General features: G+C 35.0%; 1 protein-coding gene across 3 annotated transcripts; it reads left to right on the top strand.

The window, feature by feature from the left end:
* The first annotated feature begins 401 nt into the window (after nt 1–401).
* WTF9 (Ubiquitin carboxyl-terminal hydrolase family protein) lies at nt 402–12,697 on the top strand. 3 transcript variants are annotated; one of them, XM_085674615.1, is made up of 2 exons: nt 402–1,032; nt 11,081–12,697. In XM_085674615.1, exon 2 carries the CDS (start codon nt 11,221–11,223, stop codon nt 12,445–12,447), a length of 1,227 nt encoding a protein of 408 aa, XP_085530741.1. In that variant the 5' UTR covers nt 402–1,032; nt 11,081–11,220; the 3' UTR covers nt 12,448–12,697. The 3 variants fall into 3 exon arrangements, with proteins under 3 accessions (XP_085530741.1, XP_085530740.1, XP_085530739.1); XM_085674614.1 differs by having other exon boundaries at nt 402–1,055; XM_085674613.1 differs by lacking the exon at nt 402–1,032 and adding an exon at nt 9,574–10,233 and having other exon boundaries at nt 10,334–12,697.
* Nucleotides 12,698–13,491: the final 794 nt, after the last annotated feature.

The following is a 13,491-nucleotide window of genomic DNA, read 5'->3' as shown; positions in this document are numbered from 1 at the left end:
TTTTTTATTTTATTTTCATCTTCTTTTATTTTTGCGTCATTTTATTTTAATCTCTTAAAAAGAAAACATATAAAAATGTATAAAAGAAAATTAAAAAAAAAAAGAGAGAAAGCCTCTTTGATATCATTATTTTAACCTATTTTAGACTTTTTATTTCTTTTCTTTCTTTTTTTTTTCTATCTACACCCCCTCTTTCTTATTTTCTTAACATTTCAAAACCTTTCCAATCTCACGACACCACACCACACCACTATTCCCAACATCCCATTTTTCCATTTCTCTTTTTTTTCTCTCTCTCTTTTTTTCTTCCTTTCTCTCTCTCTCACGTCCGTGGACCACACTCTTTTTGAGACACGTCACTCCTTCACTCTCTCCCACCCGTCACACATCACTCTCTCATTCTCTCACTCATCACTCACTTTGTTAACGTGACACATTTACTCTCTCATTTCTCACATGCCACCACCTATAACTACTTTTTGCTTTTTTTTCTCATACACTTTTGATGCAACGAACACACATCCTGTCACATTGGAATTCAAATTTTTTTTCTTCCAAACCGGACACAGTAAACAGACCCATAAACACACGCAACCGCAAAACGTCGAGGATGAATCTTTCTCTCTTGCAGCACGTTTAATATCATTCAGATCCATCTTTTTTTATCAAAAAAAAATAAAACACCAGTTAACTCGCGTGGGAATCCCGGCTTCCACTCCATTTTTCCACCAGCACTTGGAAGTTCAACACGATTATATCATACTGAGTCATCGTCACCTAGACCCTTCATGCGAACCCCCGCCATCAACCACCTTCATTTTCTTCATTTTTCTTCCTGTTTCTCAGTTTTCAGTCTGAAATCAAAAAAAACAACCCAAAGTATATTCTTCTCCACCTACACACACAACTTCCAAGCATCAAAAGAGCACACACGGTGAGAGCACAGAAAGAAAAAAAAAGATAGAGAAGGGAAGCCAGCCAAGGTGAGGAAAGAATCAATGCGAGGCCAAAATCACTGCACGAAGATGGGAGGTAAGCGTGAACGAAGATAGGAGGTAAGCGTCATGATGCTTTAACTTTATTTGAACCTAGTTATATGTTTGTATGTGATCATTGTTGTTGCTGGAATATTCAAAAACGAAACACACATTTTGTCCACCATCAACAACCTCCGACCTTCATCCTGAACCTATTTCCTTAACCATCACCTTCAACCTGCACTCAGAAGATCAAGCATACGCACTTCATCACCACTTTTCATATTCTGTTAAATCCCAAGCAGCACACAAACCCTCACATTTTTTCCAATCACATATATCCAATCGAAACAAAGAAATCAGAAGCGAGGCCGTCGGCAATTTGAAGCTCTGAACGGGAGTGTAGTCGCGTGACGGTGGCACGATGGCAGCGAGTCGCAGGGTCTAGGGCGTTTTTCCTCTGTTGCGGAAGGAGTGGATCAAGGTTTGGAGATGAATGGCTGCGGCGTGGGCGTCTGCGACGGCTGGAGCTGCTGACGGCGACCTGCGGCGACCTCCGGCGAGCTGAACCTTGCGGCCGTGAAGGGGATCGGTGCAGCCCCTGTTTGGAACGCGCTGGGGAAGACGTTGTGGGCGTTGCGGACGTTGGTGCAGGGGCGCGTGAATTAGAGATGGCAAATAAACCCGTCCCCGTGGGTATTGCCCGAACCCGTTCCCGTTTTGACGGGGAATCCCCGCATTGACTGGGTATGGGTATGGAGAATCCCGACTTTTTCAATTGGGTATGGGGATGTACGTATCCCCGCCATAATACCCGTCCCCGCCATATCTCCATCTCCATTTAAATTATTAAAATATTCATAATTAATTAAGTAACTATATATATATATATATATATATATATATATACTTTCTATTTTTTATTTCTTTTAATTATTTGGTTTGTCATGAAATTCATTTGCATATCTAATATATTTTTTATCTTATCATAACTTTTATGTAATTATGTTAAAATGATTTATGTTAATTAAAATTTTTTTATGCCTCACATTTGAATATTTCTATTATTTTTTAATATTTTTATTTATTATATATTTTCCTTTCACATGAGAATGTTTATACTATCAATTTAAGGTAATATAAAAAAAATTATTTACTTATTATTATTAATTTTTGTTTAATTTGAAGAACTCTTTTGTTTCATTAAAATAATTTTCGTTATTTTTCAATTATTGAGTATATATGTTGATATTTGAAAAGTTTTCTTAGTTCTCTAAGGTATTTTTCATCTTATCATACCTTAATTATACATTTGATTTTCTTTGTGCGATTTCTTTCGATAGTCTCTCAAATTATTTCTAAAACACACATTTGTTAATTTTTTAATATTTTTATTTATTGTTTATTTTCATCATGTAGAATAATATTTCGATATATTCTATCTAATTATTTTTTATTTTATAACTCATTATTAATCATACTATAATTTTTTCACTTTAAATTATGTTTGAAGTGATTAAAATTATATATATATATATATATATATATATATATATATATACATATATATATAATGATATTTGGGAATAATATATGATAATTCACTACAAAAAAAATATGAAATAGTGACCGATTTAGTTAATAACCCATATGAATCACTATTTTCCGTCATTGGTGGTAGTAGTTGATTTATTGACTGAATAAGTGATTAAATTAGTTATTGAATCGGTACTTGATTTAGTGACCAATTTAATTACTAATTTATTTGTAATTTAGTGACAAATTTTTTGGGCACTAATGATATTTCTATTTAATTTTAACCACTTCAAACATAATTTAATAATTTGTTCTCTAAGGTATTTTTCATCTTATCATACCTTAATTATACGTTTAATTTCCTTTGTGTGATCTCATTCGATAGTCTCTCAAATTATTTCTAAAACACACATTTGTTAGTTTTTTTAATATTTTTATTTATTGTTTATTTTCATCATGTAGAATAATATTTCAATATATTCTATCTAATTATTTTTTATTTTATAACTCATTATTAATCATACTGTACTTTTTTTACTTTAAATTATGTTTGAAGTGGTTAAAATTATATATATATATATATATATATATATAATGATATTTAGGAATAATATATGATAATTCACTACAAGAAAAACATGAAATATTGACTGATTTAGTCATTAACCCATATCAATCACTATTTTTCATCATTGGTGGTAGTAGTTGATTTATTGTCTGAATGAGTGATTAAATTAGTGACCGATTCAATGATTGAATCGGTACTTGATTTAGTGACCAATTTAATTACTAATTTATTTGTAATTTAGTGACAAATATTTTGGGCACTAATGATATTTCTATTTAATTTTAACCACTTCAAACATAATTTAATAATTTTTTCTCTAAGATATTTTTCATCTTATCATACCTTAATTATACATTTGATTTCCTTTGTGCGATTTCTTTCGATAGTCTCTCAAATTATTTCTAAAACACACATTTGTTAGTTTTTTAATATTTTTATTTATTGTTTATTTTCATCATTTAGAATAATATTTTGATATATTCTATCTAATTTTTTTTATTTTATAACTCATTATTAATCATATTGTAATTTTTTTCACTTTAATTGTATAAATAGCTTTTATTTACTACAATATAAAAATTTAATGTAATTGCTATGAATATTTTTTTGTCGCTATCCAACATATATTGAAGTTTAAAAGATACAAAATCTATGTCAAAATTTTATTATTGTGTTTATTATTTGTTCTTTGTGTCATTTTGATTAAATAATGTATTATAACTTTTATTAGTGTATAAAAAATAGATTCATTAGAATTTAAAAAATTGAACTAAACAAACATTTAAAATATATTTTAATTTAAATATTTGTTTTCCTTTTATATTTTTTTGAAATATTTTTTAATTTTATCAACTAAGTTTCATTAATGTTGTAGTTTGCGAATTTAATAAATGTTTTGGTTCTCATGAAATTTTATTTGGTATTCAAATATAACATGTAGACAATTATAATTTATTTCAAAGTATTTGATATGGAAGAAACAATCATCCTCCTAATATTGACTATTTGATAATATTATGTTTTCTTTATCGTAATTTTTTTCTCTTATAAAAATTAATTAATATTGAAGTTGTTAGAACACGGGTACGGGTATGGGTACGAGATTATACCCGTTACCCGGTGGGGATGGGGATGAGACAAAAGTTTGATACTCGTTGGGTTTGGGTATGGGGATGGGGATGAATTTTTTTTGTGGGGATGGGTATGGGATAGCGAAACCCGTCCCCGCCCCGCCCCGTTGCCATCCCTAGCGTGAATCGAATAGCGATGTCGTCGCCGGCGGGGCTCGCGACGGTGGTCAGCATCGTTGCCGGTGATTCAGGCGGTGCAGGCGTGGTCCCGGAGGTCGGAGTTGCGGTGGTGTCTAGGGGGAGGGGCTGCCGCACAGTGGAGAGGAGAAGCTCTTTTAATTAGGGTGAGTTAGGATGGAAATTGGGGCTGAACACTCTCCGTGCACCCCCCTTTTTTTCAGCTTCACCCCTCCTGGTTTTGGATCTATTAGGATTTACCACATACACCTCTCTTTTACTTCAACCACACTCTCCTTCTTTCTTTTCGTGCACCCCCATTTTTAATTCCTGCACCTCCATTTTGTGTTTCTTTAGCACACCCCTTTAGTTACTGCACGCACCCCATCTGTTACCACATGCACCTCTCACATGTGATACTCCTGCACCCCATGCCCTTTGTCTATTGTTCTTGGGCTTGTTGTTGTATCTGCTTTACACCTCCCACTAATCATTCACACACCCCCATATTTTGTTTCCCACTTTCATCCTTCTTAATTAAATTATTTCTTTTATTTATTTATTTATTTTCATTTTGTTTTTTATTATTATTTATTTATTTTCATTCATTTATTTATTTATTTTATTTATTTATTTATTTATTTTTTTATTTATTCCTAGAAAACCAAACAGTCGAAAATTATTAAAAATTACAAAAAAATAGAAAAAATCCAAAAAAATAAAAATGTTCTCTTTCACTTTAGTGTGTCTGTCCGGTCGTTCGCACCGCGTGACACTTATTTTCCAAAAATACCAAAAATAGTTTTTCTTTCTCTTTTCGTGTCTGTCCGACCGCTCGCGTCGTGTGACACATACTTTCAAGCAATTCAAAAAATACCAAAAAATACAATTTTCAAAATATAAATATATCAATATTCTCAAACAAAAAATGTCTTTTTTAAGAACTACGTGATCCTTGATTCTCGACTGTGAGATACGTAGGAGCAAGGCCAGTCCTTGTCAGGTTCACCTCTAAAAATCAAATTATTTTCTCATTTGTTTCTCATATCTTTTAAAAGAACTACGTAACCCTGATTTCTCACTTTAAATGAAAATACGTAGGACCAAGGTCAATCCTTGTCGGGCCCAAAAAAATTAAAAAATATTTTGTTTCTTTTAGCATTTTCGTCTTATTATTTTTGGGGAAAATTAACATTTTGAAAATCACATCAACTTTGCATTTTTAATTAATGGTACCGCCCTTGGGCGGGCGCTGTAGGGTGCTAACACCTTCCCTACGCGTAACCGACTCCCGGATCCAAAATCTGGTTTTACGCAGACTTGTCTTATTTTTATGGTTTTCCATAGTTTTCCAGAATAACTATGGTGGCGACTCCCAAATCTCTTTTAAACTCGTTTTCTTTTTTTTTCGGTTCGCCTTCCCGTCGCGATTCCGGTTGCGACAGCTGGCGACTCCACTGGGGACGCTAGAGAGTCAAGCCATTTAATTAGATATGCAAACTTGATGTGATTTTTCCTAATGTTTTCTTTCCCCATTTCTTTCATTTGTGTATTCTTGTCTTTATATGTGTTTGTATATGTTTTCTTTTTGGGTTAATTGTGTGTGAATTACTTTGCTTATTTTGATATATATGGAATTGCTCTACTTGCCTGGGAGATTTTCTGGTTGTTTTGCAAGTGGGGGTTTGGGGTATGCATCATTCTCCCTTCACACACACATTATGCATATCATGAGTGGGGCCCTATACCCGGGTCTGTGTAACTTAGAATTAGAGGGGATTGTGTAGCAGTGCCATAGTGGATGAACTTCCCAAGTGGTCATTGTGAGAACCCCAACTAGAGTTTGCTTATTTCCTCGGTACTCTCACTCCTTGTTGTATACCAACTATTGTGGGAAATATCATGAAGTGAGCCATAGCTCTAGTGACTTTGATCCTTAAGTTTAGGGAACCATCCCACTGAGCGCATGTACTTCACCCTAGACCTTAAGCGCCAAACCTCTATTGAGCACAAAGGGAGATTGCTTGTTTTAATCGTCATCTTTTCAAATCTTCATCTCTGTAAAAAAACATCCCAAGCCTTTCATTCTTCTTCTTGCGCGAGTCACCAAGGTTTGGAATCCGCATCACCGAGCCCCGCTACAGCGCCCCCAACCGTGCCGGAGCTGCCATCACTGAGCCCATTCGAAGTCCGACTCGCCGGCGGCAATGCCGCTGGCGATTTCTCTTTCTCCTCTGTTTCTTTGTTTCTGATTTTGTATTTGGGTGTGAATGATTGGGGAAGACGTGAGAGTTTGTGTGCTATTCGGGATTTAACAGGTTGAAGGGGATGGAAGAATGAAGAAGAAAATATTGGTATTGAATATGTGATTAAAGATGAAGGCCGTTGGCTTATTTGTGTGCGAGCTGCGTGTTGGTGGAAGTGAGTATGGTGAAAGGTTGGATTTTTGATGGGGATAGAGAAAACGGTGAGGAGGTGAATCTGTTTAGTGAGGGGTAATGGGTGATTGGTTGTGATGTTTTAGACGATGGATGGTAGAGTCTGTGAATTTTGTGAAGAAGGGTGTGGGTAGGAAAATGAATCTGGTTTGCATTCGGCTTTGGTTGATCACGGTGAAGTGGTGGATGAAACTGGTTTCGGGTTATGCGTGCAGAAGTGAAGGAGAATGGAGGGGTGAAGGTGAAGGAGAATGGAGTGTATTTCAGGTTGGTTTTCTTGTAGTAGGAGACCGTGTACTATGAGACTGTGAAAGAGAAGAGTGAAGTACGGGTTTCCCAGCACTCAATCAAAACAATATTTGAACAAAAGTGCATCACCATTGATCATGAGCCAAATAGATGAAAGAAAGATGCGGGAAACGCACACGCATACATCATATTACGTTCATTTAGTAACAAAACCAACACAGATCATGAAGGCACAAATCATACCTCTTGAAGCTCCTGATGTGTCAATTCCCCGGAGTGTGCTCTTCGTTCTCCTCCCTGTGTATATCTATTTTCTCCAACTTTTTGTTTTTCTCTGGTCCGAAGTGTTGAGAGCCAAGAAAAATTGCGTTCCCCCTTTTCTTTGACGGCTATGAAAGCCCTTTGTATGAAAAATCTAGCCATAGTCATAGTAGCCTGTCATGGCTGCTGCTGCTGCCATTGAGGTGCAGTGATACATCTCCCATCATCTCCTTTCTCGTGCCAAGTCTCCAAAAAAAAGACAGACGACTTTCATTTTTTTTTTCTTTTTTCTTTTATATATTTTTTTTGTTTTTTTTTTCATTTTTCTTATACGTGTATATATATATACATAAAAAACGAAATAAGAAAGAAGAAAGAAAAAAAAAAAGAAAATTCAAATTAAAAAGGCAAAATGAATATAAAAAAAGAATTAGATAATAATAATAATAATAATAAATAAAGTAAAGTAAAAAAAATAACAAAATAAAAGTAAAACGCAATAAAAACAAAAACGAAATTAAAATTAAAATTAAAATAAGATAATATATATATATATATATATATATATATATATAATATTCTCAATTCCATATTCACGTTTTTTTGTATTTTTTAATTATTTCTTAAGGCAAAAATTTTTATTTCTTATTCGAACGAAATCGAGTGTTGACAAATGTCTCTCTTTATTTAGATTCTACTGATAATATGAAAATCGACTTTTCATAATATAATAGAAAAAGATAAGTAAATATAGAAACACTAACTTCCTTCGGGTTTTAACAAAGAGGGTGAATAAAAACTGACTTAAAGGGATGTGATGACCAATTCCATGAAGAGGGCCAAGATTCGGAAAGTGAAGATGAATTCAACCAGGTCTTATTCAGAAAGGAAGAAAGAAATCACTAACCATTCTATCAAAGAGGGTCGTGATGCCAAATAAACTTTGAAATTTTATCTTTTTGTTCTCAATTTTTTTTTAAATTGTGTTTTTTTTAATTTTATTTTGTTTTTGAAAATTTGAATTTTTGATTGATTTTTTTTTTTATTTTGAGATTTTTTTATGTGCTTTCATATTTTGAATTTTTATGTGGATTCGACCACTTCCAAGGACGGGTCTCTATCTAAAAGGATTTGGTGACCATCTAAGTAGAGGGTCCTGTCACAACCAGCATCGCGACGGGAAGGCAAACCGAAAAAATAAAACGGGCTTAAAAGAGATTTGAAGTCGCCACCACAGTTATTTTTGGAAAACTATGGAAAACCATCAAAATAAGACAAGTCTGCGAAAAACTAGATTTTGGATCCGGGAGTCGGTTACGCGTACGGAAGGTGTTAGCACCCTACAGCGCCCGCCCAAGGACGATACCTTTAATTAAAAATGCAAAGTCGATGTGATTTTTAAAATGTTAATTTTCCCCAAAAATAATAAGACAAAAAATGCTAAAAAAAGAAACGTAAATATTTTTTAATTTTTGGGCCCGACAAGGATTGACCTTGGTCCTACGTATTCTCATTCAAAATGAGAAATTAGGGTTACGTAGTTCTTTAAAAGATATTTGGAAAACTATTAAGAAAATGATTTGATTTTTTGGAGGTGAACCTGACAAGGACTGACCTTGCTCCTACGTATCTCACAGTGGAGAATCAAGGATCACGTAGTTCTTAAAAAGCTTTTTTGTTTGAAAATGTTGATGTTTTTTATATTTTGGAATTTTATATTTTTTTTTGTATTTTTGAATTACAAGAAAATATGTGTCACACGACGCGAGCGGTCGGACAGACACTAAAAGAGAAAGAAAACTATTTTTTTGTATTGTTAGATAATAAGTGTCACACGGTGCGAGCGACCGGATAGACACAATGAAGTGAAAGAAAACATTTTTATTTTTATTTTTATTTTTTATTTTTCTATTTTTTGTAATTTTTTATAATTTTCAAATATTTTGTTTTTTTCAAAAATAATAAATAAATAAATGAAAGGATGAAATTATTTAAGAAGGACAAAAGTGAAAAATAAAATATGAGAGTGTATGAGTAATTAATGGAGGTGCACAAAGTAAACACAACAACAAGCTCAGACAATAGACAAAGACATGGGGTGCAGGACTATCACATGTGGGAGTGCACGAAGTAAACAGGTTTGGTGCAAGCATTAAAAGATGGGGTGCAGCGAGTAAAATATAAATCAAGTCCAAAATAGGAGTAGAAAGTGTGTGCAGGGGTGTGAGATTGGTAATTGTGGAGGTGTGCGAGGAAGTAAACAAACTCAACAAAAATAAGACATAAGGGTGCGGGTAATTAAAACGGGGGTGTATGAAGAACAATAAAACAGACCCAATTGAAATAAAAAAGGGGTGCTTGTCGTATGGACGGGGGTGTGCGAAGAAAAAGAAAAGCCAAGACACTTTATTCTCTCAAAGAAAGGAGAAAAGAAAAACGAAACCCTAAACTCTCCTGCAGCCCCTTCTTCTCGACGCCACACAACTCCAGCCCTGGGACGCGCGTCTACTCAACCTCAAACGCCAGCGACGACGGCGGCCACCGCTGACAGAGCTGCCGGCGCTTGGGTCACTGTCTCGACCTCATTTTTTCCTTTTTTCGCGAGCGCTCCTTCGTTCTCGTGTTCTGTGTGCGAGGCTCCGCATCTTGTCCTCCAAACACGAGTCACTCTCTCGCAAGCTTCCCGTGCTTCCGGAGCCACCGGTGATGATGCCAACCGCTGCCGGAAGTGTCGCCGGCCTCCGTTGCGTTCCAAGCCTCTCATTCTTCTTCTCGCACGAGCCACGCTAAGTCTGGAACACCGCGAGCCCCGCTGTCGCGCCCCCAGTCGTGATTGAAGCCGCTGCTGCTCAGCCTGTTCGAAGTTCGACCCGCCGCCGGCGATTTTCTCTCTTCTCTGCTTCTCCGTTTCAATTTGTGCTTGGGTGTGAATGATTGGGAAACAGATTTGTATTTGGGTGTGAATGGAGATTCTCGATTTTTTTATTTTGGTTTTATGCAGATGCGAGAATATGGTGATGGGTTATTTTCGTGTTGTTGGTTTGGTGTTCGTGTTAGGTGTGGCGTTGAATGGGATGCTGCGGGGTTAGAATGGAGAACAGGTTTGAGGTTGAAGTGAAGACGTCAATGAGGGGATGTGCACGTGGATGCTTTCTTGGGTCTCTGTTTCTTGTGCAGGTGAATGATCAAGAAAGAAGTTAACTGATGATGGAAAGGAGCGTGATAGTGATGGAAGAGGCGATGGTGGGTTTTTGGAGATGATTATTAGCAAAGAAGATGAAGGATGAAATGGCTTATTTGGAGGTTCTCGTTGGCCGAAAAGTATGAAAATGGCAGGGATAGATGGATGGGATTCGTAACTGTGGTGGTTCAGTTGGGTAGTGAGCATATCGTTTCTCGCATTCGAACAACAACAGGGCATATAACATATTTGAAAGATGCAACAAATCTCACACACAACCACAGCATGTTATTCAAATTTACTTCTATTCCGGCAATTTTCCTTGTTCAAATTTATTTTGGCGTTCTTTCTGTTGGTCCCTGTTTTGGATTTGCAGCACATTAAAGTTGCGAGCAATTAGTTATTTGCTTTCTATTTATTATGGATTTTTCTTTTTCCCTCTTATCCTCTCCCGTTGTTATTTCCTATGTTAACTGACAATTGCTTATAGGCTTTGGCTCTGTTTTGGAATGTGCATCATGTTTGTTAACTATTTTACAATCATCGTTGGATTATTGTATTAGAGCATTGTTCTTTTATTCTAATTTTTACCTAATCATTACCTTTTCTTTAATCTTCTTCAGGTCTCCCTCTCTTTCTCTACTTTTTCCTAGTCAATAATATGCGCTCTCTCAAGGAATAGTTCTCAATCACAAACCCACGTATTTTTATTAGCTCCATCGTTCATCTCATTAGAAACTTTGCCTTGAAGTTTTTTCTCTCCATGATTTTCAACTTTAAGAAATCTGCAGTCAAAGCAGTTAAACTCTCCTATAAATATAAGGTCCAGAGTCTTCCCTTCTTGTACTTCCAGAGGTACAGTTATGTGAATGTGTATATGAAATGGAAAAAGGATTCATACTTTGACTCAATTGAGCACATCCATGAGTCCATTCAGCTCAAGCCTATCATTGCCCTGAAGGACTGCATTGTCCAGGATCCCAATGGGTGCATTCCTATCTCCGCAGTGACAAAGAGGGGGTTAGAGTTAGGTGTGCCCATGAAGGTTGCAAGATTTCTGAGGCAATATCCATCCATCTTTGAAGAGTTTACTGGTCCCAAATACAATCTTCCTTGGTTCAGGTTGACACCGGAAGCTGCTGAGATTGACAAGGATGAGAAGAGAGTATATGAAGAATGCAGCAGGGAGTTAAAGTCCAGGTTGAGGAAGATGATATTGATGACCAGAGAGAATGTTCTACCTTTGAAGATAATTCAAGGGATGCAGTGGTATTTGGGGTTGCCTAATGATTTTCTGCAGCACCCTGAGCAAAATCTTGATGAATCTTTCAAGTTTGTAGAGATGGAAGATGGATTGAAAGGGTTGACTGTTGACAGTGGAGAAAAGATTTATTCTGTAATGGAGAAAACTGCCATGAAAAGAGGTTTGTACACCGGGGGTCCAATGGAAGCCATTGAATTTCCACTTTACCCATCAAAGGGTTTAAGGTTGAGGACGAAGATCGAGAACTGGCTACATGAATTTCAGAAGGTTCCTTATATTTCACCTTATGATGATTTTTCAAGCTTCGATCGAAATAGTGACATAGTTGAGAAAAGACTTGTAGGAGTTCTTCATGAACTACTTTCCCTTTTTGTTGAGCATTCAGCCGAGAGGAAGAAGTTGTTTTGCCTCAAGAAGTATTTGGGTTTACCACAGAAAGTGCATAAAGCGTTTGAGCGACATCCCCATATGTTTTATCTATCTTTCAGGAACAAAACCTGTACAGTCATTCTAAAGGAAGCTTACAGCAATAACTCGGGTATTGAGAAGCATCCTCTATTGAGGGTAAGGAAGAAGTACATCAAGTTGATGAAGGAATCAGAAGTGATTTTAAGGAACAGGAGGGTGAATAATCGACTTTATAATTGTAACGCAGAATTGGATTTAGATTCAAATAATCTAAATGAAAGGGGACATGATATGACAAGTTGCTCTTTGGAACAATGAGGAAAAATGGAGTAATGTTGGGTGTTGGTTTGTGTGGTGGGTGGTGAAGGAGAAGGAAATTTGGGAAAGAAGAATGAAGGTCTGTAAGAGGTGCTATTCGTGCGAGGAAGAAAGAAGAAAATGAGGAAATTTTATTTATGAAGTTATGCATATAATAAGTCACAATTTAACTTCTGTATATTGTTAAAATATAATATTTACATCATTTAAAGTTTTTGTAATAAAATATTTAACTTCCATATTCTGATTATACCATTTTTACTTTCATGAAAATCCAAAACCAACGTAAAGGATTCCCACTAGTTAATGGAGTGGTGTGAGACGTACATGACTTCGGCATAATTCAGATAACCATAAATATGTGCAATTTCATTATAAGTCGATTGATCTTAAGTAAAGTCGTGTTTGACCACTTTATTACTTACAGATGAATTGTGTAATATTAACACAATTTTACTTTCATGAGTCAGAAATATTAACATCACAATTTTTTAACACTGAAATCGTGTCAAGTGACACGACTTTTTAATCTATGTAGTCTTTGTTTTAAAATTGTTCATTTACATAATTTCGAGATCAAATTGCACCTTATTAGTACATTAAATATATGCTTAAGTTTGCATTTTGATTTTGAGAGAGATTGATCCAGATTTAATTGAGATACGGACTTATAAAATTTTAAGAGTCATATTACAATATGAAATATTAGGAGTCAATAATATAATTATAGTATGAAATATTATGAGTTTTGAAAAATTTTAAAAATTATAAAAATATGAAAGATATATATGAGAGATATAAAAAATATAATAGATATGTTACAAAAGGAAAAACTTGTTATTTTATTTTATTCATATTTTATATATATATATATATAACAAAATATAAAGTCAAATGACTTTACGATATTTTTTTTTAAAAATAATATCACAAAATTATTAATCCGAGAAATTTTCCTTTCTAAATGTGAATTTAAACGGGATGAGAACTCCGAACTTAAACGAATATTTATTGTAAAAGCTTGAGATGATAGGTTGCTCCGTT

Source organism: Vigna unguiculata, chromosome 6, assembly GCF_037176805.1.
Source record: "Vigna unguiculata cultivar grain cowpea cultivar isolate G323 ecotype 2 chromosome 6, ASM3717680v1, whole genome shotgun sequence".
Classification (NCBI taxonomy): Eukaryota; Viridiplantae; Streptophyta; class Magnoliopsida; order Fabales; family Fabaceae; genus Vigna; species Vigna unguiculata.
Note: the sequence above shows the minus strand (reverse complement) of the source record. Positions and strands in the feature narration are given on the sequence as shown.

Excerpts from the sequence above, each read along its gene's own strand:
- WTF9 (XM_085674615.1), top strand. The coding sequence starts at position 11,221 with ATGATTTTCAACTTTAAGAAATCTGCAGTCAAAGCAGTTAAACTCTCC.